This window comes from Argiope bruennichi, chromosome 5, assembly GCF_947563725.1.
Source record: "Argiope bruennichi chromosome 5, qqArgBrue1.1, whole genome shotgun sequence".
Taxonomy (NCBI): Eukaryota; Metazoa; Arthropoda; class Arachnida; order Araneae; family Araneidae; genus Argiope; species Argiope bruennichi.
This window is the reverse complement of record NC_079155.1, coordinates 32,802,528-32,826,790: the sequence shown is the minus strand read 5'-3', so window position 1 is coordinate 32,826,790 and position 24,263 is coordinate 32,802,528. Positions and strand designations below refer to the sequence as shown.

The 24,263-nt window shown below is 31.3% G+C and overlaps 1 protein-coding gene across 1 annotated transcript; it reads left to right on the top strand.

The window, feature by feature from the left end:
• The first annotated feature begins 6,399 nt into the window (after positions 1-6,399).
• LOC129969088 (lysozyme C-like) lies at positions 6,400-14,365 on the top strand. Its single transcript, XM_056083497.1, has 5 exons — positions 6,400-6,666; positions 9,904-9,995; positions 12,625-12,682; positions 12,848-12,926; positions 14,020-14,365. The coding sequence occupies exons 1-5, from the start codon at positions 6,534-6,536 to the stop codon at positions 14,159-14,161; spliced, it is 504 nt and encodes a 167-aa protein (XP_055939472.1). The 5' UTR covers positions 6,400-6,533; the 3' UTR covers positions 14,162-14,365.
• The last annotated feature ends 9,898 nt before the right edge of the window (positions 14,366-24,263 follow it).

Below are 24,263 nucleotides of genomic sequence, written 5' to 3'. Positions count from 1 at the left end.
GACGATGTCTTCCTGGAGCCGGGATCTCCAAGAAAGAACTTCAGACGATAGGTCTAAATCTTCTGCAGTAGAAGAGGAAAAAACATAAGTGATGAATTGGAAGTTCTTGAACCTCGGATAGAGGAATCATAGACGTTAATTTAGGATATAAATTAACTGGGGTGGTGGAAAAAGGGTTAGGATGAGATAGTGCTGCTTTTTATTTTCCTTTCTGAGTTCTGTAAATGGAATGCTTTTCCGAATAACGTAAAAACCGGTTAACCCATCTACAGAGAGGAGATATTTTTGGTCTACGTCACCGAAGTGAGCTCTTGAGTAAAACTTTGGATAGAAGATAAGGGTTTATTCCAGTGGGAAAAGGTACTTCTTTTAGTTTATTTTATATGATAATACTGTAGGGTCGATGACTCATTTGTTTTCATTTACAATTTCAGTATGAAATGGAACGATGTAATGAACTTTCGACAGCATTTCAAGATGCTTTATGAATAAAAGACACGAGAATTAATTAAATAAAGTAATAATATAAAACGAACAAATCAAAGAAAGGAAGTTTTTACTTTCTTGAATACGGAATATACTAGGAGACGCCACGATGACCTGGTGATAAGGTCTCAGCATCGGAAGCGGTGGGTTTCAGGTTCAAGACCCGATTCCACAAAAAAAAAAAAAAAAAACGTAGTGTAAGAGGGTATGGTGTACGTTAAATCCATCAGGGCTAGACTTTCTCCCGCTGGTGTGGTGTGGAAGTTTGGAGAGGGGTGTCAGGTCACGTATCGTCCTCGTCATCCAACTGCGGTTCAAAATTATGAAGTCCTTCCCATAATAGCCCAAGTGTTGCTTTAAAATGGGACGTTAATATAACTAAACTATACAAAGAGAAAATATTATAATTATCAAAAAATTCGAAATCGAGATTTTGAATAATCTTTATGTTTTAGACCTTTCTGAATCCAAAAAACGCATTTTTGGAATTATATATGTTTGTCGATGAACATGATAAAAAAAATCAAATTCAAAAACGCTTTGAGATTTGACTGAAATCTCGTGTAAGAAATTACAACCAAATTTGTAAATTTCTATCAATTTTTGAACTAAATCCATTCATAGTAAGTTTGTCTGTATGGCTGTTCGGGTACAAATAAACCCAATAACTCCAAAATGCAAAGATCTAGGCAAATAAACTTTTGTGCACAGGTTTAATATCTAAATACAGATACTTTCAAACTTCGGACCAAATCCGTCAAACGTTTGACCGTCTGTGAGTCTATTTTCGCATGCATATAAAAGCTATAACTCATGAATGCAATCACTTAACTCAGTAAAACTTGCTATGTGATCTTATGACTGCAACCGTAATTCCATGTCAGATTTTGGTTTCAATCAGAGTTTGACACAAAACTATTATTTTGACAAGTTTGGTCCAAAAAAAAAAAAAAAAAAAAAAGTCATCCAAAGTGTCGAAATGTTGTAAAAATGACGAAATTAAAATCAATCGAAATTCGGTGCAGCTTATTCTTATAAAGAATCTTCCTTCAAGTCTATCTTAATTTTAAAATTTGCGTCTCAGATATAACTAGGATTTATATTTGAGACAATTGTACAGTAACTAAATTAATATCATTGACAAGTTTTTGAAATTTAAAAATTTCAAAAACTTGTCAATGATATTAATTCAATTCAGTTCAGTTTCGTACTACAGCATTTTCGGATATTGTGGTGAAAAGTAGGTAAAATTTTACTTACTTTCTTTTATTCCTTAAAATTATAATAAAACTTTTAAATTCTAATAAAAATTTGAAAGAAAGAAAATTCGGTCCGATGGAGAGATTCTAATTCCCCAAATTTATAAGCTTTATGTCTCATGGTCTGTTCTGTATAACACTTGCACATCTTTTAATAAATCTATTTTATTAGTTGTAGATAAACATTAAGAGAAATGAATCAAACTGGACTCTTCTCTAGTGATGCATTTAAATAAACGATTCTGTAAGGAACAAAAATATTTCGACATCAACAAATGTTGCATCTAAATAGTGATTAAAAATAGCCCAAAATCGAGTGGACGAGTGCTGTTATATTTAATTCTTCTACAAAATATTCTGCAGAGCCTTTTAGTCAAATTTAGAGATATACCTTTTAAATCGTTGATCAAAAGCGGAGTTCTTTCTTCCTTACTGGCTTGCTTACAATGAAACCTCATTTTAAAACTGTATAAAAGCTATTTTATGTTTAGTTTAGTTTATTTAGTTATATTTAGGACCCATCTAGAAAAAAACATAACAGCTATTTTGAAACGGATTTTGAAATTTTATACAGCGGTCAGATGAATAGATCTACACTGGATATCTCATCCCTTCTTCAAACTTCCACACCACTCCAATGGAAGGATGTTTATAATACGATGTTGGGTTTGATGTTCAACAGACTCATAAACATCTTGCTTTTTTTTTTTTTTTTAAAGAGAAATCGGTTTTCGAACTTCGGGATCTCCTAGTCTTGAAGCTGAGATCTTACTACTAGGCTACACAGGCGCCGGACGCTTTCGGAAATTTTAATTCCTTATTAGTTTATAGAATCTAGCTTGAGTAATCTTCTCTAAAATAACGTGTATGCTTCAAATAGTGTGTAAAATCATGTAAGAATTAAAACAGTTTGGAAAGCTCGTGTATATATATTGAATAATGGATTATGGAAATTTAGTAGCGTCATTTACTGAATCATTACACAATGTACAAAAAATATTATCGATATCTTTTTAAAAAATTTTCCTTAAACTTAGTTAAAACTCCGTTATTTACAAAAAAAAAAAAAAAAAAAAATCTAACAGCTAAAAATCTAAGTTTAAAAAATGTTTTTTCGTTTCCTCTTCTGACATAAACGCAACATTATTATACTTAAAAATATATAATCTAAATGGATTTAACTGAAATGAGAAATTATCTTTAAAAAATTATTATTCTAATGATTTTGAAAATTTTCAAATCATTCGGAGGATGAACCATTCGAGTGAATATGTGGAACAAAAACCGGTGTTTAATTAATTAACTTAATAATTAAAATTATTGAAAACCAACCACAGGGTGTTTACTTTCAGCTTTATAAAGCAATTTCACAAAAAAAATACTAAATTCTGAATTTGCCAATCTAGAAATTTCTGGACTTAGTTAAGATAATTAAATACATATTTTGGCGCAATATCTTAAACCATCGGTCGAGGTAATCAAAAATTAGGTATTGATATACAAATTTGATACAAAACTCGCATGCTAAGATTTATACATTTAGTTATTTTTCATTTTTTTTGCTAATGCATTCATGGACAAGTAAACATGCAAGCCGAAAAATAATCGACTCCTTGTCGAATTTGGTCCAAAATATAATACTGATCTATGATAATATGATATGGCGAGTTGCTAACTATAAATCTGTATGGCAAATTTCATCTATCTGGCTGATTCCAGTATTGAATTATATTGTTTACATGTACACCAACAAAAATCTACATGCTTTTTGTTGGCAGATTTCATCCAAAATTTAACACAGGGTTACAGTTCTGCTATATTTTAGTCCTTCTGTTAGTCAAGTTTCCGAAATTATAGACAGACAGAGTGTGAAGTCCAAAACATTGAAATTTATAAAAAAAATTCGAAATCGACTTTTCGAATAAGCACGGAACTTATTATAATTCTTACTAGTTGCTTTTGGCAACCATCTAGTTAGCCGGAAATCTTGGATTTATTTAATTTCTGATCGCATATTGATGCACTGTATCCCTGGACTAAGGATTATAAGCATCAAATTATGATAGACATTAAAATAGTGTTATTTTAATAGCCTTACACCTGCGCCGTTTATTATGTACACGAACATTCTTAATGAAGTTGTCTCATGATATTACAGTGCCATTAAAAGAGTAACTGTCTAGGAATCAATCTGTTAATTGTGAGTTACCATTAGAGATACTTGGATCCTCCTCTTCTCTTTTTGAAAGCCGCGGTCGCCTGGTGGTAAGGTCTCGGCTCGTGAGCCGTAGGGTTCGAGGCCCGATTCCACCGAAGAACCGTCGTGTAAAGGGGTCTGTTGCACGTTAAATCCGTCAGGACCAAACGTCCTCCCGCTGGTATGGTGTCAGCTCAGGTGTCGTTCTCGTCATCTGACCGCGGTTCAAAATTACGAGTACCGTCCCAAAATAGCCCTAGTGTTGCTTTACAACGGGACGTTAATATAACTAAACTAATCCTCTTCTATTTCCGTGTGTGTGATTAGATAATAAAGAAAACTTTTCTTCCTTATTTTTCAAAAACAGAAGAATATCACGACATTAAATATTTGATAAAATAATGAAAATATTTTTTTAAAATTTCATTGTAAGAATGAAGTATATTGTTGAATACTATGCAATAAGTATATTTAAACCCAGTGATAATGGACTCTTCAGAACTTCTTCGCAAATTTTTTTAATAAAATGTTATTCCAGAGAACGCCTTGCATAGTAATGGTGTGCAATAGTTATGAAATATCAACTTTTGGCGTAAATTTAATATTTTTATTGAATTTATGGTATCCTTGGAGAATTTTTTGGCAATTAATTCTTAGAATGCGGTTAAAAATATCCAAAAGTCGAATTTATTTTAGTCGCGTCTTTCCCAATTGATTGAAACAAATTCGACACAAAACTACACTTGTAGTCTGAAAATCACATACCAAATTTGATATATTTAAGTCATTACCTTTTTGAGTTATCGCGTTTACCTGTTCCAGAAAGTACAGATAGACAGACGGTCAATTCCTTATTGGATTTGGCTCAAAACTTGATGTCTACACTATAGATGTTACATCTATGTACCAAATGTGATTTATCTAGATCTCTTCTTTTTGTAATTATTCCTTTTGTAATATTGTAATTTATATTCGAATAGTCGGTCGACAGACTTTATCTGAATAGATTTTGTTCAAAATTTGATAGAAATATTCAAATATGGTGTAAAGACCTAAACCAAATTTCATCCGGCCAGCTGAAAGCTTTTATGAATTACCTTTGTTATAGACAGAAAGACGAACATTTCCCAAAAATGTTTTTTTTTTTTTTTCGAAGTCAGGGAAGTTTAAAACTCGGTCTTTTGAAATTTTGATCCTCAGTCTTCGAACAGAAGGTCTTTCAAACTCGCGGAGATTTATTAAAATCTCGAATTCGAATTTTTTGATAGTTACAGTACTTACTTTATACTGCGTGTATGACAGTGCTTACTTTGTGTATGAGGAAGTAAAAATTGTTGGATTTCAACAAACTATTGCATAGTAATCAAACTGGTGTCATTAAAAAATACAGTTTTTTAAATTTTAATATGACATGAAAATTAGTTTTTGGTAATAATAATTTCAGAAATTATCGTGAGAAAGCACCAAAATTAGAAATTAGAAAATTTAAAATCGATTTAAAATATAAATTATTTAATATTATAATTAAGATATCAAAAAGAATATCGCTCTCATATGCTCATTCCCTGTCGCCAAAGAATATTCTTGTTAAATTTGATAGCTTTGAAGAGTGATGAATTTCTAATTAGTAGCTACTTCCAGCCACTAAACTGAGGGAGGGGGGGGCGTAGGCAAGTTGATTAAAAAGTATTATTTGCCTGATTGTGAAATAAATAAATCTGTAAAAAAAATCTAATATAAATCCAAAATTTTTTTAACACTATGTCAAGTATGATTTTTCAGATTCTTACAACCCCTAATGCCCACACAACATTTTCTTAAAGCCTACAGACATGTATACCATATAATCATGAGCTATAATAAATAAAAACATATACGTTTTCACAAAATTACTAAAATAGAAACAATTAATTGAAGTAAACAATTAACAATTTGTTATATTAAAAATATGTTTAAATCTGAATTTAAATATATTTTAATTGACCGCTAGTTTTTGGCTGAAATTAAAGGAGTCTCATAATGTGCACTCCCTTGGGCCAGCAAAATGTGCATTACTGTCTTTTAATCAAACTGTATTTTCAGCAAGCGCCAAGATATACGCATATTTTTTATTAATAATAAAGATAAGATTATAAATATCAGAAAATAAAAATTGTGTATGCTTTGTTGCTATTATCATTTCATGAAATCATTGCCTTTAATTCCGTCCACAAATATACATAAAAAACGTACTCCAGTGTGTAAATATAAACCCTTGTAAAGCATAATACGATCTTTTGCTACAACCATTTCCACTTCGCTGTCGTCTGTCCCATTAAAGAATGCGATAAATAATATCATTTATCATAATGAAACAAGATATCATAAAAACAAACGCGCGTGCGATGAAAAGCTCATGCACTCAGATTAATTCGAATTTATCGCTTTCCGCCACCACCCCCTTTCCCATAATACCTCATTCAGATGTTATGTTCTCATAACAATTGGCTCTTTCATCTAGAGATATTCACACAAAATTAATCTTACAATCACATCGTGCGTGATTACAGATTTATCGCTCACAAAAGCAATTCAATCCTTTAAGCAAGAACATGTCTTTAAGATTTTTGCTGATCGCTGTCCTGTGTACACAGGCCACTGTTAGTTACTCTAAAGTACTAAATCCATGTGAAGTGGCGGATGTTATGTACAAACTTGGTCAAAAGAAAGTGATTGTTTCGAAATGTGAGTATCAAAAGTTACTTTTGAGATAAGTCATGCATTTTATATAGTCAAATCAGCTGATTGAAAACGTAATATAAAAGTAAAACACGATTTATCTTGGTTTCCATGGTTACGTGTCGTAACCAGACTCTGATTAGCTATGATAGTGGAGAATTCTGGTTATTTACCCTGAATTGGAAAAAAAAATCTAGAATTTATATCAAACATTACAGACTTTTTTAAATCGGGAAATCACTCATATTAAAAAAATAAGATTAAGTAGCTTTCCTAATGAAAATTTAATTAAATAGTTGATTTTTACAGAATATCGGAAAATAGTTAATTTCAAGCAAACAGATGATGTGAATTTTCTTTTCCAATTTTTGTTCTAAAATGATAAGATGTCAGGGATCAGCTAATTCACTTCTCTGTATAGCCTAAAAAAATAGTCCAAGGCTAAAAAAAAAAAAGTGTATCTTACTTGAATTAATTACCTTGGTTACCCTTATTAATAAACAATTATAATAATAGCTCTTATAAGAAATATAAACTAGTTCCAATATTAAAGTTATCTTTTGTAAAATTCGCCTTTCTAGTCTTTACTGTATCTGTAAAATAGAGTCTCCTTAATATAATCACGGTTGTTTAGTTTGAAAGCAAAATAATATCGCAAAATATTTTATTTATCCTTCATTAACTTGTGTTTTTTTATAATTACTGAAAGATTAAAAAAAATTTTTGTGCCCAATTGATTGTAATTTATTTATTTATTTACTGGATTTCATACAAGAGATCCTATCCCTTTTCTTATGACGAGTCTGAGATTTTGAGCAAAAGTTCTAGAGACTATATAGACTTTGAAATTCATTCATGCAACTTTAGGTTTAATATTTGAACGTTAAAAAGTTTGTCCCGCTGAAATCAATTGAATAAATCAAAATATTGTTTGATTAATTTCAGAAAACCCATCTATTAGCGAAGTTGAAATAAAATGTATTCATATTAAATGTACATTTCTGGCTGACACTTTTGGCATTATTCGTGATTAAAATACTTTCATATCTAATAGTTTAAAACTACTCTTACATAAAATGTTATAATACACAAAATCCTTTTATCGTCTGACACTTTTTAAATTAAAATGAGAACATCAATGAAAAAGCAGACGACATTTAAAAACCGAGTATCAATAAATTTCCTTATTTCAAAATCGTCTGTTATCTATTCAGTTATTGATTAAATATTGAAAAAAAGTGTATAAAAGTTGAAGGTAAAATTTCTCAGAAATGAAAAAAGTATAAATGAAAATATACAGTTTTGAATTTTGAACATATACAAAAATATTTATTGAAAGATTATTTGTTTCGAAGTTACTGCTAAAAAATATCAAAATGTCAATTAATTTTTGAATAATTAAATATTTAATTTACTTCCCACTTTGAAAAGTCGACGGTATTCTTTTCTACCCTAAAATATCGAATGTGCAAAGTTTAATTGAAATATGCATACATTATATTAGGATTAAATTAATCAAGTGAATGAAAGCTTATGAATCTGATATTTTTAAAAATAAGCAATGGAATATGCCTTCATATAAATTGATTTAAAAGTTGCAGGATTAGCTAATAAATGATTTTTTTAAAAAAAGAATTTTTATGAAAAATGCGATTGTAACAGTATTTATATTTCAAATAAATTATAAAAAAAAATTAATCCACCGAGCGCCTAGTTATTTAAAATTTGCAGCTTTTAGATTGTAAAAAAATATCTTTTAAAATGAATAAATCAAATTTTTTTAATATTTAATCATATTTTAAAAATCTTAAGAATACTTTATCCTTGGATGTTTTAAGAAAATATAAATATGAACTATCTGCTTTTTCAACTAAAAATAAAATAAGAAAATAGTCGGTTAAAAGTCGATCTTCAAATCTTATCAACCTGCTGATACGTAGAATTTAAATTTGAATTCAAGAGAAAAAAATGTAAATGCTTTACATCTTTAATAATAATTCATTTTAATTAATATTGTGGAATCTTGATATTAATTTTTCACAAGTTCCCTACTAGATGGCGCCAGAAAGATAGGACTACAAGTATGTACAGTATAAACATGGGATTAAATTTGATTAAATTGATAGATTAATTGATAATTAAGTTCTGAAAATACTACATTAGAAGAAAACTCTAAGAATACGCAACTATTAAAAATTCTTTCGACATAAGGATGTTAAAAACAACAACAAAAAATTAACAAAATTCAATAATTACACGTCTGAAACAAATCAGGTTATTGAAAGCATGTAAGAATTTTTTAGAATTATTTAAATTTAAGATTTATGTTTATTATATATATATTATGTAATTATTGTTATGTAAAAATAATTATTTATTTTAATAACAATTATTATTTTAATTAAGATTAAGACAAGTTTTTTTTAAATATGAAAAATTTAAATAATTTGATAAAATTATTATACCAATAAAAATGTGTGTTTTTGTACTTATAAAAAAAGCTTTGAATATTTTAAATAAAGAAAGATTAAGAGCTTTAAAAAAAACTTATATTAATATTTTGTTGTCTTCAAACTTATATTAATATTTTGTTGTCATCAAATAAATTAATATTCTTTATTTGACCGAAATAATTATCTGATAATAATGTATTCGTAAAGAGATCAATAAAGAGAATACTCATTCAAATTACTTTGAAAGTATTTATCTTTTTATTTATACATTTATATTTTAAATGAAGAACCTTCTTTTGATTTCACATTCTGAGAAGATCTATAAAAATTCCAAAATCATTTATTTAGCAATTTTCAATAAAAATTTCTTAAAGTTAAAATTATTCTAAATTTTTAATTTTAAAATAGAATAACCAAATAAATTTTTTAAAATATAAGTAAATAAAATTGTAATTAGAACACTAGCCACTTCTAAATGTTTTATGGAATGACTGATCACTAAAACGTAAATTTATAAACAAAATTCTAAAAATATCATTTTATTTTTATTTTCAAAGTACTCCTCATTTTTCTTTTAATTGCTTTGATACTGAAATTTTAATTGCAAGCTTTTGTTTATTGGTTGATATGATTTTTTTCAGTTTTACACAAATGGAAAGAATTGTACAATGTGCTTTCTGAAATCAAATATTGTACATATTCAAATAGCATCCTGGTTAATAAGCATTTTTGTCATACCATGAACTTGTAATATTATATTCAATTTTATAAGATAGTTAATTTATTCCAGGGGTATGCCTAGCAAAATTTGCAAGTGGTTTTAACACACAAGCCCTGAGTCCAACGAAAAAGGACGGCAGCAATGATTTTGGTATATTTCAGGTAATAATTTCTATTATCCTTTTAATTCATCGTTACCAATACAAGAATTATTTGCCTTCATTTTTTTTTGCAATTTCTTGAGGGTGACATATTTAAAACGCTTATAGAATATCCTAATGGTCTTTCTAGATGTAGAAAGATTTTTAAATAACTTTCGAAAAAATTAATTCTCTAGAAAATGATAATAAATGCTCTTTAAATTCAAACATTGTAGCATCATTCTTTTTGATATACATTATAAATAAATATTGTTCTTTTCATATGTAAAGATGATTTTTAGAAGTATATTGATTCATTTAAAAATTAATTGCTAGCCGTCTACGGCTATCAGCTGTTCACTCACCATATTAATTCATTTGATCATGTAACTAACTTTAATTAATTACGTCATATCATAACAGAAGAAATTAAGAGAGCATTTTGATTGATTAACTGTGCTAGCAAAATGGCAAAGAAAATTAGCGAAATCGCATCAGTTATTGAGGTTAATGGTTTTGTTCGTCAAAGTTCTATTTTGCTACGATTTTTTGAAATAAAAATCGATAAAATTAAATTATTGTAGATGCGGCCAGGGGAATCTATCACGGCTTTTCCCTCATAGGGAGTATATAGAAGAGAAGTTTTGAAAAATTTCTCTTGAGAATGGAATGCTGTGGGGCGCCACTGATGACGTATCTAGGTGTCATGAACTTTCACGTGAAATAACTAGCGAAAGTGGTCTCTCTCACCTTCTGTCTAATAATTGCACTTGTGCATTATTAATTGTAAGCCATTGGCCTACAATAATTACAAAAGAGTCTATTAGCATGTGACTTTTGGCTATTAATTGCTGAGATGAAGATAATATACAAGTATCAAAAAACTAAATTTGTATTTTAGACACCTTTTTTTTTTTTTTTTTTTTCCAAACCAAAATATGGAATACAAATATGGATCAAACCAAAATATGGAACACATCTGCTATTGTAGTTTCGAAATTACATGCTAAATTTCATATACTTAAGTCATCGTGTTTTTGAATTACCCGTTTGGTTGCATGCCATTGGTGGTAAACCCTTTAAAAGATTTAGCTGCAAATTTCATATGAACTTACAATATAAATGTTTAACCTGTGTACAATTCTTGTACACTAGCTTTTTACGTTTTATAGTTATTATGTTTACTTGCACTCAGATAGCCAATCAGACAGACTTCCTTTTAATGGATTACTTTCTTAGCGGCAGATATATAGGAATGTATAAATCTAGTGCGAAGAACAATATACCAAATTTCAGATATCTAGTCTAAAGCATTATCAGGTTTACAGAGAGAAATATATAATTCGAATAACGTGTTTTTCGGACGCTGGAAGTTCTGAAACGAGGAAATTCGTTAAGATCTCGAGTTAAATTTTTTTAATAACTACAATACTTTCGGTTTTTATACCTTGATATATGAAGAAATAAAAATTGACAAAGTTCCGTGCTATGGTTATGGATGAGAAACTCTGTTGTGATATTTTTTCTCTCACAGATTTTTGAGATTCATCTAGAAACTGATTGGATGATGACGTACAGAAGCACACTAATAGTATATCTAGATTATACACGAAATAAAAGCTGATTAAATCAGGTCACAATTTAGGGTTGTGGAAGGATAAACATATTGTTACGAACCTGTGATGCTGCTTCCCAGCATAGTTGGTTCCATAGGAGGTCCCAGAGCTTGGCGACAAACTTGGCGACCATTTGGCGACGAATTTGGCGACTTTGGAGCCAAAATAGATTATACCCGAAACATCGAAAATTTTCCCGATCCATCCAGTAGGAACCGAGTTACGCCTCGAACGTTCCTGATTGGTTGAGAGTCTTCTAGCCCCGCCTCCTGAGACCTATAGGACACGCAGCTGCCGGGCAGTCGTGAACCAGTAGAGTGCGAGAATAGTCGGAAGCGACAGAGAAGGGAGTAGTCGGAATCGACAGTGAAGAACTGGTCTTCCAGAGATAAGCGGAGCAACGACGGAAGCAAGCTAGTGCTGAACTAAGCTGTGCTCTTCTGTCTGCAGTAGAGTCTGGTTGTATGCTGCACGTCTCGGCTGAAGATAATCGTCTGTTGTGCTGTATATAGTTGTCGTCTTTGTGCTGTCCTGTGTGTCTTCGTGTAAATAAACGTCGTTGTTTCATTTTCTACTGCCGCCTGGTGATTGAGCGTTCTTCACACCATATAACTTCCACTATCCAAACGAACCCCGGAAATTTCATAACAATATAATTGCTAGTTAAAATGGGATGACATATCTGTTAAAAATTACATTTTTATTAGCAAAACTTTTCATTATTCGCATTAATTGTGAAAAGATTTTTTAAAGGAAGATAATTTAACCTATTCACCTATGACTTATTTAACTTCCTAATTAGATCACGCATCCTATTTATTTTATTCACAGTAATAACAGAAAAAGTACCAGAGACATTGTGACTGTACCAAGTGATTTTTAAATGACGTAATACTTTCACTTAATTTCAGATTTAAGTGCTAAAATTCAATGATGCGATGCATATATCAGAACACATTATTATAGCTCAAAAATTTAATACTGTTTGTTGAATTGTGCTTTTCTTATTTATGACAACCTATTTATTTTTCTTAGATAAATGACAAGTACTGCCGACTAGGTTCCACGAACAGTTGTGGAGTTCCATGTACAGGTTCGTAAGACCACTATTATTTCTGGACACAAGGAAAAAAGAATTGAATAGAAAAAAAATCCCATTTAATATATGTTTATTTTTCTTTTTATAAAGACCTTGTACAAGAATTGAATACAAAAAATAAATCTCATTCAATATATGTTTATTTTTCTTTTTATAAAGATCTTGTACAAGACGATATTGTCCAAAGTGCCAAATGTGCCTTAAAAATATACCAGAAAGAAGGAGGATTTAAAGCCTGGTGAGTTGTTTTTCTATATTTACCCCCCTCCCCCCAAGACATTTATAAGATGAATATAAGAACATTTCGCATATAAATGAGTCCCAGACGATCATAATGTTTAAGGAAACGATATGTAACTTTAGATGCAGCTAATTTAAGGTATTCGCAAAGGAATCTTGTAGAAAATGGATATTGTTAAACTCTCATGGTCATTGTTACAGAGATAAAATTTCGAAAATTTCTGACGGAAAGATATCCTTTAGCTTTCTCATATACAAAATATGCAAAGCGGAAGTATTATTATCACAGAAAAATTAGAGCTAAAGATTTTGACAGATTTACGTCTTAACCTTCTTTGCATGATGATGGAAATTCCCATCACAACATTTAGTGAATAAAAAAATTGTACTCTAAACAAAAGTACTGTAAATTGGTTGTTGCTGACAACTTTTTTCACGACTATTGCGTAATAAGGAACGTAGCTTTTAAAAAAAATCAAATGTTACAATCATTATAGCGGATTTGAACTTTCATTCCGCTGTTTGTTGTGGTTGGAAGAAACGTGCGATTTCTTGAATGTTTTTTATAACTAATTTGAGATTGTTTTTTGCTGATCAAAGCGATGAGTGGAAAAAAAGGTACGTTTCTTGATTAGGTATCCATTTATTCACAACGAGCCACTCCTTATTTTTATACAATTTCCGATAAGAAATTCCATATCCGGTTACGAATATTTCTTAAAGACAATAAAAATTATTTTCTTCATAAACTACAAATTTCGCAAGAAACTCGATAGGATTCTGCGTGATCGTTAAAATAAATGTGCTCTGCTTTTCCTCGAGAGCTACTCATCGCTCACATTCACGTGAACGTCTACCTTCCTTGACTGTCAAGCAAAACAAGAAATCTTTTCTGTATAACTTTCAACACAACGGGAATGCGCTGTCATCTGAGGTTAGAAAGGGGAACTAATCCCAACAGTTAATGAAACTGTATATTTAAAGTATTTGATATTTTCCTGTTGTTTCTAAATTCTACAGTCAGTAAAAGTAATATTTTGCTGGGTATTTCTAAAACTTTTAATTTAACATTCTGTAATTAAATTTTACAGGCCTGCCTTCAATAACAATTGTCAAGCCATCGATACATCCCGCTTCATCATCAAATGTTCCCTGAAAGCGCCGTCATTTTTTAGAAGACGATTTGATTTAAACCTCAGTGACGAAGAAGAGTACAGAAAGAACGCTCTTTAATAATATAAGAATCATTATTGAATTTTAGATTTAAATACCAGACATTTGGGAACTGAATTATGTATTGATTTAATGATTATTTGAATTATTTATTATGTAAATATTTTCTTATTGAAGTTTAATTCTGCTATTATTTAAAAATATTCTTCTCTAGAAGACACGTTTTTATTTTTTAAAGTGGACTGTGATTAATAAATAATTATATTTTTTGAAACAGCTTTTGGCTTCTTTTGTGAAATTCTAAATTTAGTTTTACTAGTTTCTTTCAGTGACCAGCTGTTCACCCACCATATTAATAATATTAATTTAGTCTAGTTAACCACCCTTCATGAATTATATCTAATTATGGAAAATTTTATTTTGAGTTATACTTGCACAATAAATATAGAGCATTCTGATTGTTAGTTACGTTTGCAAAATGGCGAAATTTATTTGCGAAATAAAATGAGCGAAATACCTTTAATTGTTTAGGATGAGGGATTTGCCAATAATAGTAACCCAAACAAAAGTGGTCCGTAGTACAATGTCAATTCGCATGACTTAAACAAGCATCGTTCGACAAAATAATAAATTACTATGTTTCGCTTTTTATTGTAATAAAGAATGAACGAATATATGAAAACTTTAGATAATTAAATTAATTTTAGCATTTCAACTACAAAAATAATCGTTAGTGAGAAAACAAAAATGACTGATTCATAAAGACTGATCAAATCGTTGGGATCCGACAGATAAATTATCGAAGGAAACAAATAGTTCTTCATTAATGCAGATTTTTAAAAATAGTAATAATAAATTTTTATGAATAATTTTTAAAAATTTTTATTAGTAAAATTTTTTTTTCAGATGTGATAATAATTGTTAAGGGCAATATAATGCTTATAAACAGTGCTATAATGCTAACAAACAAAACGACAGCAAAAACGATAGTACAGAGAATACTTCGATATAATTACTGGCATTCATACAGCATTCATTGACACTCTGAACAGCTACAATCAGATCATCAAACGAAAAAAAAAAAAACATTTTTTATACAAAAGCGACACCGTTACTAAATATTGTTATACATTTGGGATTCTTTCGATATCTTAGTCGAGGAAGAAACACAATCATCAGACTTCAGTAACAAATAACGACTTTTATTAACACGAAGACAAGAATGCGCAAATAACAAATGCACAGCTGAGACGTACACAAACAACACACAGCAGCACACTACAACAATAGTAGCCCACAAGTAGTAATAACAACCACAGTACACAAAGCTTCCAGACAGAATTCAGCAGGATGAGGGATTCTGCGTAGCTTCATTCTACAGTCTCTCCAAACGCCTGCAATTATCCACTGTCTCCTCACTTTAACTGTATCCAACTGCCGACTCACTACTACATGACTGGCTACTCCACACGCGATTCGATGCTGCTTCTATAATAAACACCATTATTCGGAACATAGCTCAATTCAACAAACGCTTGAACTCCACACAACGCTTGCACTTCGCAAGGCTGATCCAAATAATTCAGTCATTGACTCACTTTGCAATTCTAAACCTCTCGAGCACTCTTTCCACGACTGTCTTCAGCTTAGAATGCCGGTCTTTTATAGTTCCCCAAGCCGGGCAAATAAGGTTCTGGAACAAACAGGTATATCTGGGTTCCTATTGGCTCTATTACCAAAATTCTGAAAGATATCAGTTATTATCTATTTTGTCGCCAAGTCGCCGTTTATCGCCGATCCCTTAAATCACTGATTCGGCATCCGATCAGCATCCAACAGAACTGATCGTAAAACAGTGTTGTGAATGCCTATCATGAATCATATATACCTATCATAAATCATATCAAATATCTGTAAACTAAAGGCTCCGTCAAGGCTGTGTGTGACGTAATTGCCGCACCGCTCATCGTTTGGGTATACTCTCTCTATCTCTATTCTCTCCTCTTCTCTTCGGAACTCTCTCGCGCACTGCCTCGGTGAAGATCGTAGTAAAAATCAAATGTTTAATTTCTTTAGTTAAATTGTAAATAAAACTATTTTTTCTAAAAATTTGCAATAATTGGAGCCACAACAAATACATGCAACCCTAATTACGACATGGTGACTTTGTTAAAAATTTTATCAGCTGTCATTTGATTAACCATACTTCCGTTTTCAAAGAATTCCGACATAGATGAAGTATCTGCAGTGAAGATACCCTCATTTAATTCTGCTGATTCGTAACTTTGATTTTTATGGTTGAAGCTGCATTTGAATTAGCAATGCCAAAGGCAATAACTGCAGGCAAAACCAAATTCAATTACTGTGTTGCGCATATTCCACCTGAAGCTGCATCTATTATTCATGGCATCATAATTAACCTTGGTGAAGAGGATTCTTACCGGCAACTGAAATCGGAGGTAATAAAAAGATGCGGAGAACCGAAATCTCATGAAATCCGAAGTCTTCTCAAAGGCGAGCAGTTAGGAGTAGAGATGACGAATATTTTCAGAGCGGTTATTACGTAACCAATATCAAAAAGTCACAAATACAAGTGATCAATACTTTTCAATGAGGGGTGTGATTCAAATCCTTCATACGATCTTACTGATGATATTTCGATTACAAGTTTTGGATCACGATAGGAACTAACAATCGATACGATATCACTGAAATTTGCCGGAGCGGTGACGATACGATCTGTCCAATGGAAGCTCTCGAAAGAACTGTGATTGGATTGAGAAGTGAACGGACCGGTTATTGGAATTATCGTATCGTATCATTGAATTGCATATCACTGAAATTTATCTCAGCGGTGATTTCACCGGAAAGTGCGAGGCTTCACTGGAAAGTGTGAAGTCACCGATATTCGTATTTGATGATGCACTATTCCATACAGATCATTTTTTATTGCTCGTGACATGATTGACTTTGATTACATGTATTCTGTTTACTGCTGGCGCCATCTATTGGTAGAATATAGGACTAAAGTAAACATTTTGAAGAAATGACATATATTTTTAACTCATCTTTTCCAGAAAATGGTTCACTCTAATAAATAAATTAAATAAATAGTTTTGAGAAAAAAATAAAATTTAAGGTGTAAGCTGAAACAGATAAATTAATTCAATCACACGTTAATTAAATTAGTAAATTAAGTATTAATTACAATTAATAAATTTTATATTTAATATTAAGTAATAATTTTTAATTAATAATATGATTGAAATAACCGATATTTGGAACGCATATTTAAAAATAACAATAGCAATATTATTTGTTATTCAAAAAATCGTGGATTATGCATCTCTAGTTAGGAGATCGGAAACCAAGCGAGCTACTTCGTGTTATGCGGAGGCGTGCGGAAAGTCACCACATTTTTAAGGCCTTACTGTTAGAACTCTTTCTTCAACAACTGCCAAGTATACAATCTATTCTAACAGCTATCACTCCTCTCAACGCTACTAAAACTGCAGAAATGGCTGACAGAATTTTGGAAGTGACACAGTCAGAGATAAGCAAAAGTTCAAGCTCTGATTCTAGTGCATTTTTAAATAGTGCTAAATCTCACTCAGATCTTATTGAGGAAATTAGAGCATTTCGAAAAGAAGTTGCGTCTTTGCGCAGATCAAGAAGTGTCTGTCGGTGATGCAATCACTTTCGCTTTCGAAAGCGCAGCTCTTCTGCGTCCAAGGACATCTGCTGATGTAATGAAAAAATCCAAATCAACTCCAAGAAGTGTGTTAAGCCGTGTTCCTTCTCGGAAATGTCCAGCAGAGGCGACTAACCTCCTGGCAGCTGAAAAAATCACATCATTGTCGCCTTTTCATATTTGATAGAAAACTATAACTTTCGTTCCTTATAGATACTGGAAGTGACTGTTGTATTTTCCCGGCAAATAAAAATAAAATAAAACAAACAAACAAAAAAAAAACATTCAAAATTTTTCATGCTGTAAATGGCTCACCAATAGAAGTTTATGGAAAAAAAATTGTTATTTTTAGATTTAGGACTTGGAAAAAATTTTGTATTTCCATTTTATATTTGTAATGTTTTTAGAGCAATAATTGGTGCCGATTTTTGTATCATTTCAACTTGAAAGCTGATCTAATGTATGATCTAGTTTGTATGATAACGATACTAAATTAAAATGTAATGTTGTATTTAAAAATACTAATGTTGTATCTGTAAAAACTATATGTGGAAATGATCAGTATACTAAGCTATTAAGTGAATTTCCTAACTTAACTAAATCGCCTTGCATGGACCAAACTGTTCAGCATAACGTAATACATCATACACAAACATTTCGTGCATTTGTATGTGCCAAAGCTCGACGTCTGGCGGCACCTGATAGACTCAAAACTGCCGAAATTCCAACACATACTTAATTTAGGCCACATACGCCCGTCAAGCAGTAATTATTCACCTCCATTACATATGGTTCCAAAAAAGGGATTATTAAATTGGCGCCCTGTTGGCGATTATTCCTCCCAAAATGCCCAAACTGTCAAAGATAAATATAATGCCCAAACTGTCAAAGATAAATATTCAATCCCAAGTACAGTTTTGATCTGACCCAGATTTTGATAGTGAATTACATAGTAATAAAATTTTTTCACAAATCGATCTTGTAAAATTATTTCACCAAATTCCTATAGCTCCCGAGGATATTCATAAAACCGCAATAATTACTCCTTTCGGTCTTTTTGAAAGCACAAGAATGCAATTTGGTCTATGTAATGCTTCTGTCACTTTTCAAAGGTTTATAGATGAAGTAACTAGAGATCTGGAGGAAGTATATGTCTTTATTGATGATATTTAAATAGCTTCAAAAACTCATCAGGAGCATATGCACCATCTGATTACTAAATTGTGTAATTACGGATTGACAATTAATCATTCAAAATGTAAATTTGGTACATCTAGTTTAGCATTTTTAAGATATCAAATTTCAGAAAAAGATTTAGAACCATTACCTGATTGTATTGAAGCTGTTCAGAAGTTTCCCAGATCACAAACTTTAATTCAGTTGCGTAGATTTTTGGACATGTATAATTTTTATAGGAGATTTATTCCTAAAGCTTCTCAGATTTTAGACCCCTTGAATAAATTCTTAAAGGTCACAAAAATAAAAAGAAATCTTCTCATCCTTCTAAAAAGCCAGAAAATCAACTTCAATGGTCTGATGAAGCAGACAAAGCATTTATTTTGGCCATGCAGGCTCTTACTAATGCTAACCATACTAAAATATCCAATTCCTAGTGCTGAATTAAGTCTTTCGTCGGATACATCAGATGCAGCAACTGGAAGCTCTTTGATGCAATTGAGCAATGAGAAATGGCAACCAATTGCCTTTTTATCAATAAGACTCAATAAAAGTCAGAGAAACTGGTCCACATATGATCGGGAATTGTATGGTATTTATGCATCGATAAAAAAATTCCATCATATACTTGAGGGTCGAAATTTCTCAATTTACACGGATCAGAAATCCTTAATTTTTGCATTCAAACAAAAACCTGAAAAATGTACGCCACTTCAGCTCAGACATTTAGATTACATGTCACAATTTTCAATTGACATTCGCCATGTTAACGGAAGAAGTGATATAACTTCTGATGCTTTTTCGCGAATAGAAATCGATACAATATCAACTTCTTCAAAATTGGACTATAAAAAAAAATGCTCAAGAGCAATTGAATGACCCTGAGTTGCAGCAATTATTACAGTCAAACACATCTTTAAAAGTACAAAAACAGTATTTTCCCCTGGAAGATATTCATCTAATTTGTGACATCTCTCAAACCCAACCCAAACCTTTCATTCCGAAGGCTTTTCGACAAATAATTTTTGAAAATATCCAATTTTTTTTAATCTCATTCTGGCACATCAGATACTTCAAATTTAATTTCCAAACGATTCATATGGCCAAAAATGAAATCAGATATAAGAGATCGAGTTCGTGCATGTGTCAAATGCCAACGTGCTAAGGTATTAGAGCATACCAAAGCTCCTCTTAGCACCTATGCGAACCGGATACTCGATTCTCTCACATTCATCTCGATTTCATAGGACCCCTTCCCATTTCTGAAGGCAATCAGCATTGTTTCATGATTATAGATAGATTCACCAGATGATCTGAGGTAATTCCAACAATTAATATGACAGCTGAGACCACTGCACAAGCACTTGTGCATGGTTGGACATCTAGATTTGGAACACAAATAACAATCACTACTGACCAAGGTCGAAATTTTGAATTCCACACTTTTTCGTGAACTAACGAATATTTTAGGTAGTCACAGAATACATTCAGCTGCATATCATCCACAATCAAATTGGTAAGATAGAAAGATTACATAGACATCTTAAAGGTTCTCTTATGGCTCAAAACTAAAGTGGACAGAAACTTTGCCTATAGTTTTGTTAGGTTTGCATACTGCTATTAAAAAATATCTCAATGCTACTAGTTCTCAACTTGTATATGGTACTACATTGCATTTACATCTGATCTTTTGTGTGATGATTCTATTGTGAATGTAACTGTAATATCCATTTATGTGACAAATTTAGTTTCAATAATGAAAAAAACTAAATCCAATAAATCCTATTCTTCATGGACATTCTAAATTTTTTTGTAAATTCATCCTTAACTTCATGCAATCACATATTCCTTAGAAATGATAGAGTTCGGCCACCATTAACTCCTCCTTATTCTTGACCTCACTTGGTCAAATATTGGACAGATAAAAATTTTGTTCTAGATATAAATGGTAAAAATGTAACTGTCACCATAGACAGATGTAAACCTGCCTATGAAATTTCGAAAACACCACTAAAAGTATCTTTGCTAAACTAGAAATTACAACAAAAATAATAACTCTAAAAATTTCAAAATAACCAAATATGGCAGACTTGTTCATTTTCCTAAGCGACTAAGTGAGGAAATTTAAAACATTTTTTTATAAGTTTTGTTCAATATATTTTTATTCATTTTTCTATTATATTGTAATAATTCTTATGATTGCATTCACTTCCAAGTAATTTTCGCTCCTTTCGTTACTGAGGGAATACTTTGTAGTGAATGCCTATCATAAATCATATATACCTTCCCTAATTCGTATGTATCTATCATAAATTATATAAATCATATCAGATATCTGTAAACTACATGCTCCGTCGAGGCTGGGTGTGACGCAATTCTACGAAGCACTAAACGTTCATGTAAGGGATTTTGAAAAATGGTGCTTCTTGATGTTTTGTTTTTTTCTGCATTAGTTTCTCGTGAATTTTATCTTTCAGCATATTTTTGCGCGTTTCTTCTCTTTTCCTTTTACTTTTCTTTTACCTCCCACTTCCTTTGTTTAACTAATTACTACACTAATATGAGATGGCAATTTACCTCAAATACAGTACAGGGCAGAAACTTATTTCTTAACATATTAAGTAAAAAAGAAATTTGTTCTCAAATTTTACTCAACACATTTTTTACAAATTTTAATCAATTTCAATCTCGATCGATAGTATTCGTTTTAAATCCCTCATGAAAAATCTAGTTAATATTCGAAAAAATATATAAATTAAAACCCACATAATTTAATTAAATATTAATTCCGCTCTTTGCCCCCCCTCTAGTATTCTATGCTTGATTATTAGATTGATTCCATTGTTAACTTAGTAATAATCTTTGATTATATTTCGGTTGTTATTGGATGCAGAAGGTTTCAACAATCACTCTTATTATTGTTGTCAGCAGAAATATTACTGTTTAATGTTAAACAAACGCACAAATTGCAAACAATACAATAGATGAAACAATGAATCCACTTTCTGTTGCTCTGTTAAGAATCATTTCTCTTTTTGCAACTGATCGTTGTGTGACTTTTTTTTTGCTGAGCTATGCTTGGTGTGTTTTGTGAACATTTCAATGAGGCTACGGCCATCGTTGGATGGATCGTCCTATGGACGATCTTGGAACTGTTGAAATATTACATGTTCCCCCACTTACCCTCAATCGGAGATCTGATTTTCGATCCCGATTTGGATCAGGATGTTTATACATCACTTGATCCACTTGCGACAAGAGTAGAATCCGTTCCAGTGGTTCGCTCCTACACGGTATTTAGGATATGCCAGGCTTTAGAACTTCCAGCGAAACTGGCTCCATCTGCAATCCAGAAGTCAGATATCCCTGTTGTAGAATCCTATATGGTCTACAAGCTGTGTTCTGCTCTGGGTTTGCCTGCACGGATGGCTCCTGTCGGAGTGCCAGTTGTAGAGTCCTTTGTGATCTACCAGTTCTGCTTAGCCTTGGATATTCCAGTGAGATACCGGTCGCAGAAAGACGCAGTTTAACATCAAAACTGTCGTCAGCTGCCCGATGCTGTTTTCAGATCAGAACTGTCTTCGGATGCAGCGATGGAGGGTGGGTGGGCGGGGAACGAAAGTAGCCCACCTCCACGTGGTGTTCCCTGGGCAACGGTGCAGTTCTCTGGAATGGCATCGGCTAAGAGGCTACTCAAGTGTGAAACAAACAAAGAACATTGTATTTAGTTTGACAAAACTACACACCTAATTTTTGATTTTAATGCCACAAAATTTGAATACAAGCATCAAATTCAGAACTTGCAGGATATGTATTTATGGTAGCAATAGCTGCAATGTTTTTTTAAAACATACTTAGGAATGATATATTTTTTACCACAAAAAATTTAAAAGAATTTAAAATATGTATTTGAAAAGGAATTGTAGAACTCATACACATAGAAAATCAGTAACATTGACAATCATAAATCTGATGGAGGAATCTTATAATGACTTGAATTTGAAAAATTATAGTGACAAAAATTTACCAATTCATAATATAATTCGTCGCCATATAATTATACCCCGTTATGATAAAGTAGATAAAAGGCCTTATGGTCAGAGCCGGCCTTCTCTTCAAAGGGGTCTGGGTCAAGAAGTTATTTGGGGTCCTAATTTTTTGTAAAGTAAAAAAAAAAAATCTGAACATTTATTATTAATGCATATTTAGTTAATGCGTTATTTTTTTTCTAATACATTAATTACTTCAGAAAAATTACAATTTTTTGCAATTTCTTTCTCGATGCTTAATACAGCAAGTGCACTTAAGCATTTTGAACACATGCTTGACCGAAGATAATTCTTCTTAAATTTTAATTTGCTGAAAGAGCGCTCAATACTTGCTGTAGTAACTAGCAACGTAAAGAAAAAATTTAACACAGTTAATACATTTAGAAATGACTCATTATAATTATTATTTAGTGTGCATTGGAATATGTCTCGTGCGTTATTTACATCTCTTTCATTCAAAATCAAATCCCGTAACAAACAAATTTCTTGGATTAGGTTTTCATCTACATCTGTGTTATAAAACTTTACAAAGCTTTTGGAACATTTCTCGAATTCATATTTTTCTAAAATTGTTATATCAGTGATAAATTTGAAATCAGAAGTACTATTTGGTATACTTTTAAACCCATCTTCTATTTCTACAATAACAGTATCAATTACAGTGTTAAAAAATACCATCTAAATTCCTCTACCGTTTTATATATATCTTCAGAACATAATCTTTTTCTTTTTCGAATTCGCTTTTCAGGAAAATGTTCAAGTTATGTGCTAGCACTTTTGCTTCGTCGAAAAATGTGTTAAAGTTTTGTCTTAAATTTTGGATTTCAGTTTCAATTTTATTGACTAAGTTGAAAGCCGAGTCAAGAACAATTGTTTCTGCTTGAAATAATTTATTGATAGTGTTAATTTTGGAAAATATTGCAAACAATACTGTTAAACATAAAATAAATGACATTTCTTGCACCTAATAAACTTTTAGCTTCGGATACCCCTGTATCAGAAGCTAAAAGTTTATCGTTACTTATATCTTTTAAATATCAATAAATTCTTCTAAGGAATTACAAGTTTGTTCAAACTGTGTATATACTGCTTTCACCTAATCTATTTTGGCTTCCCAACGAGTGTCACATAATGGTTTAAGAGTAATGTTTAAATGCTTTGCAGAATTTCCCATCCTTTTCCCATTGCAAAACATAAGCAATATAAACGTTGTAATAACCCCAAAAGTTTTTTTGCTATATATATT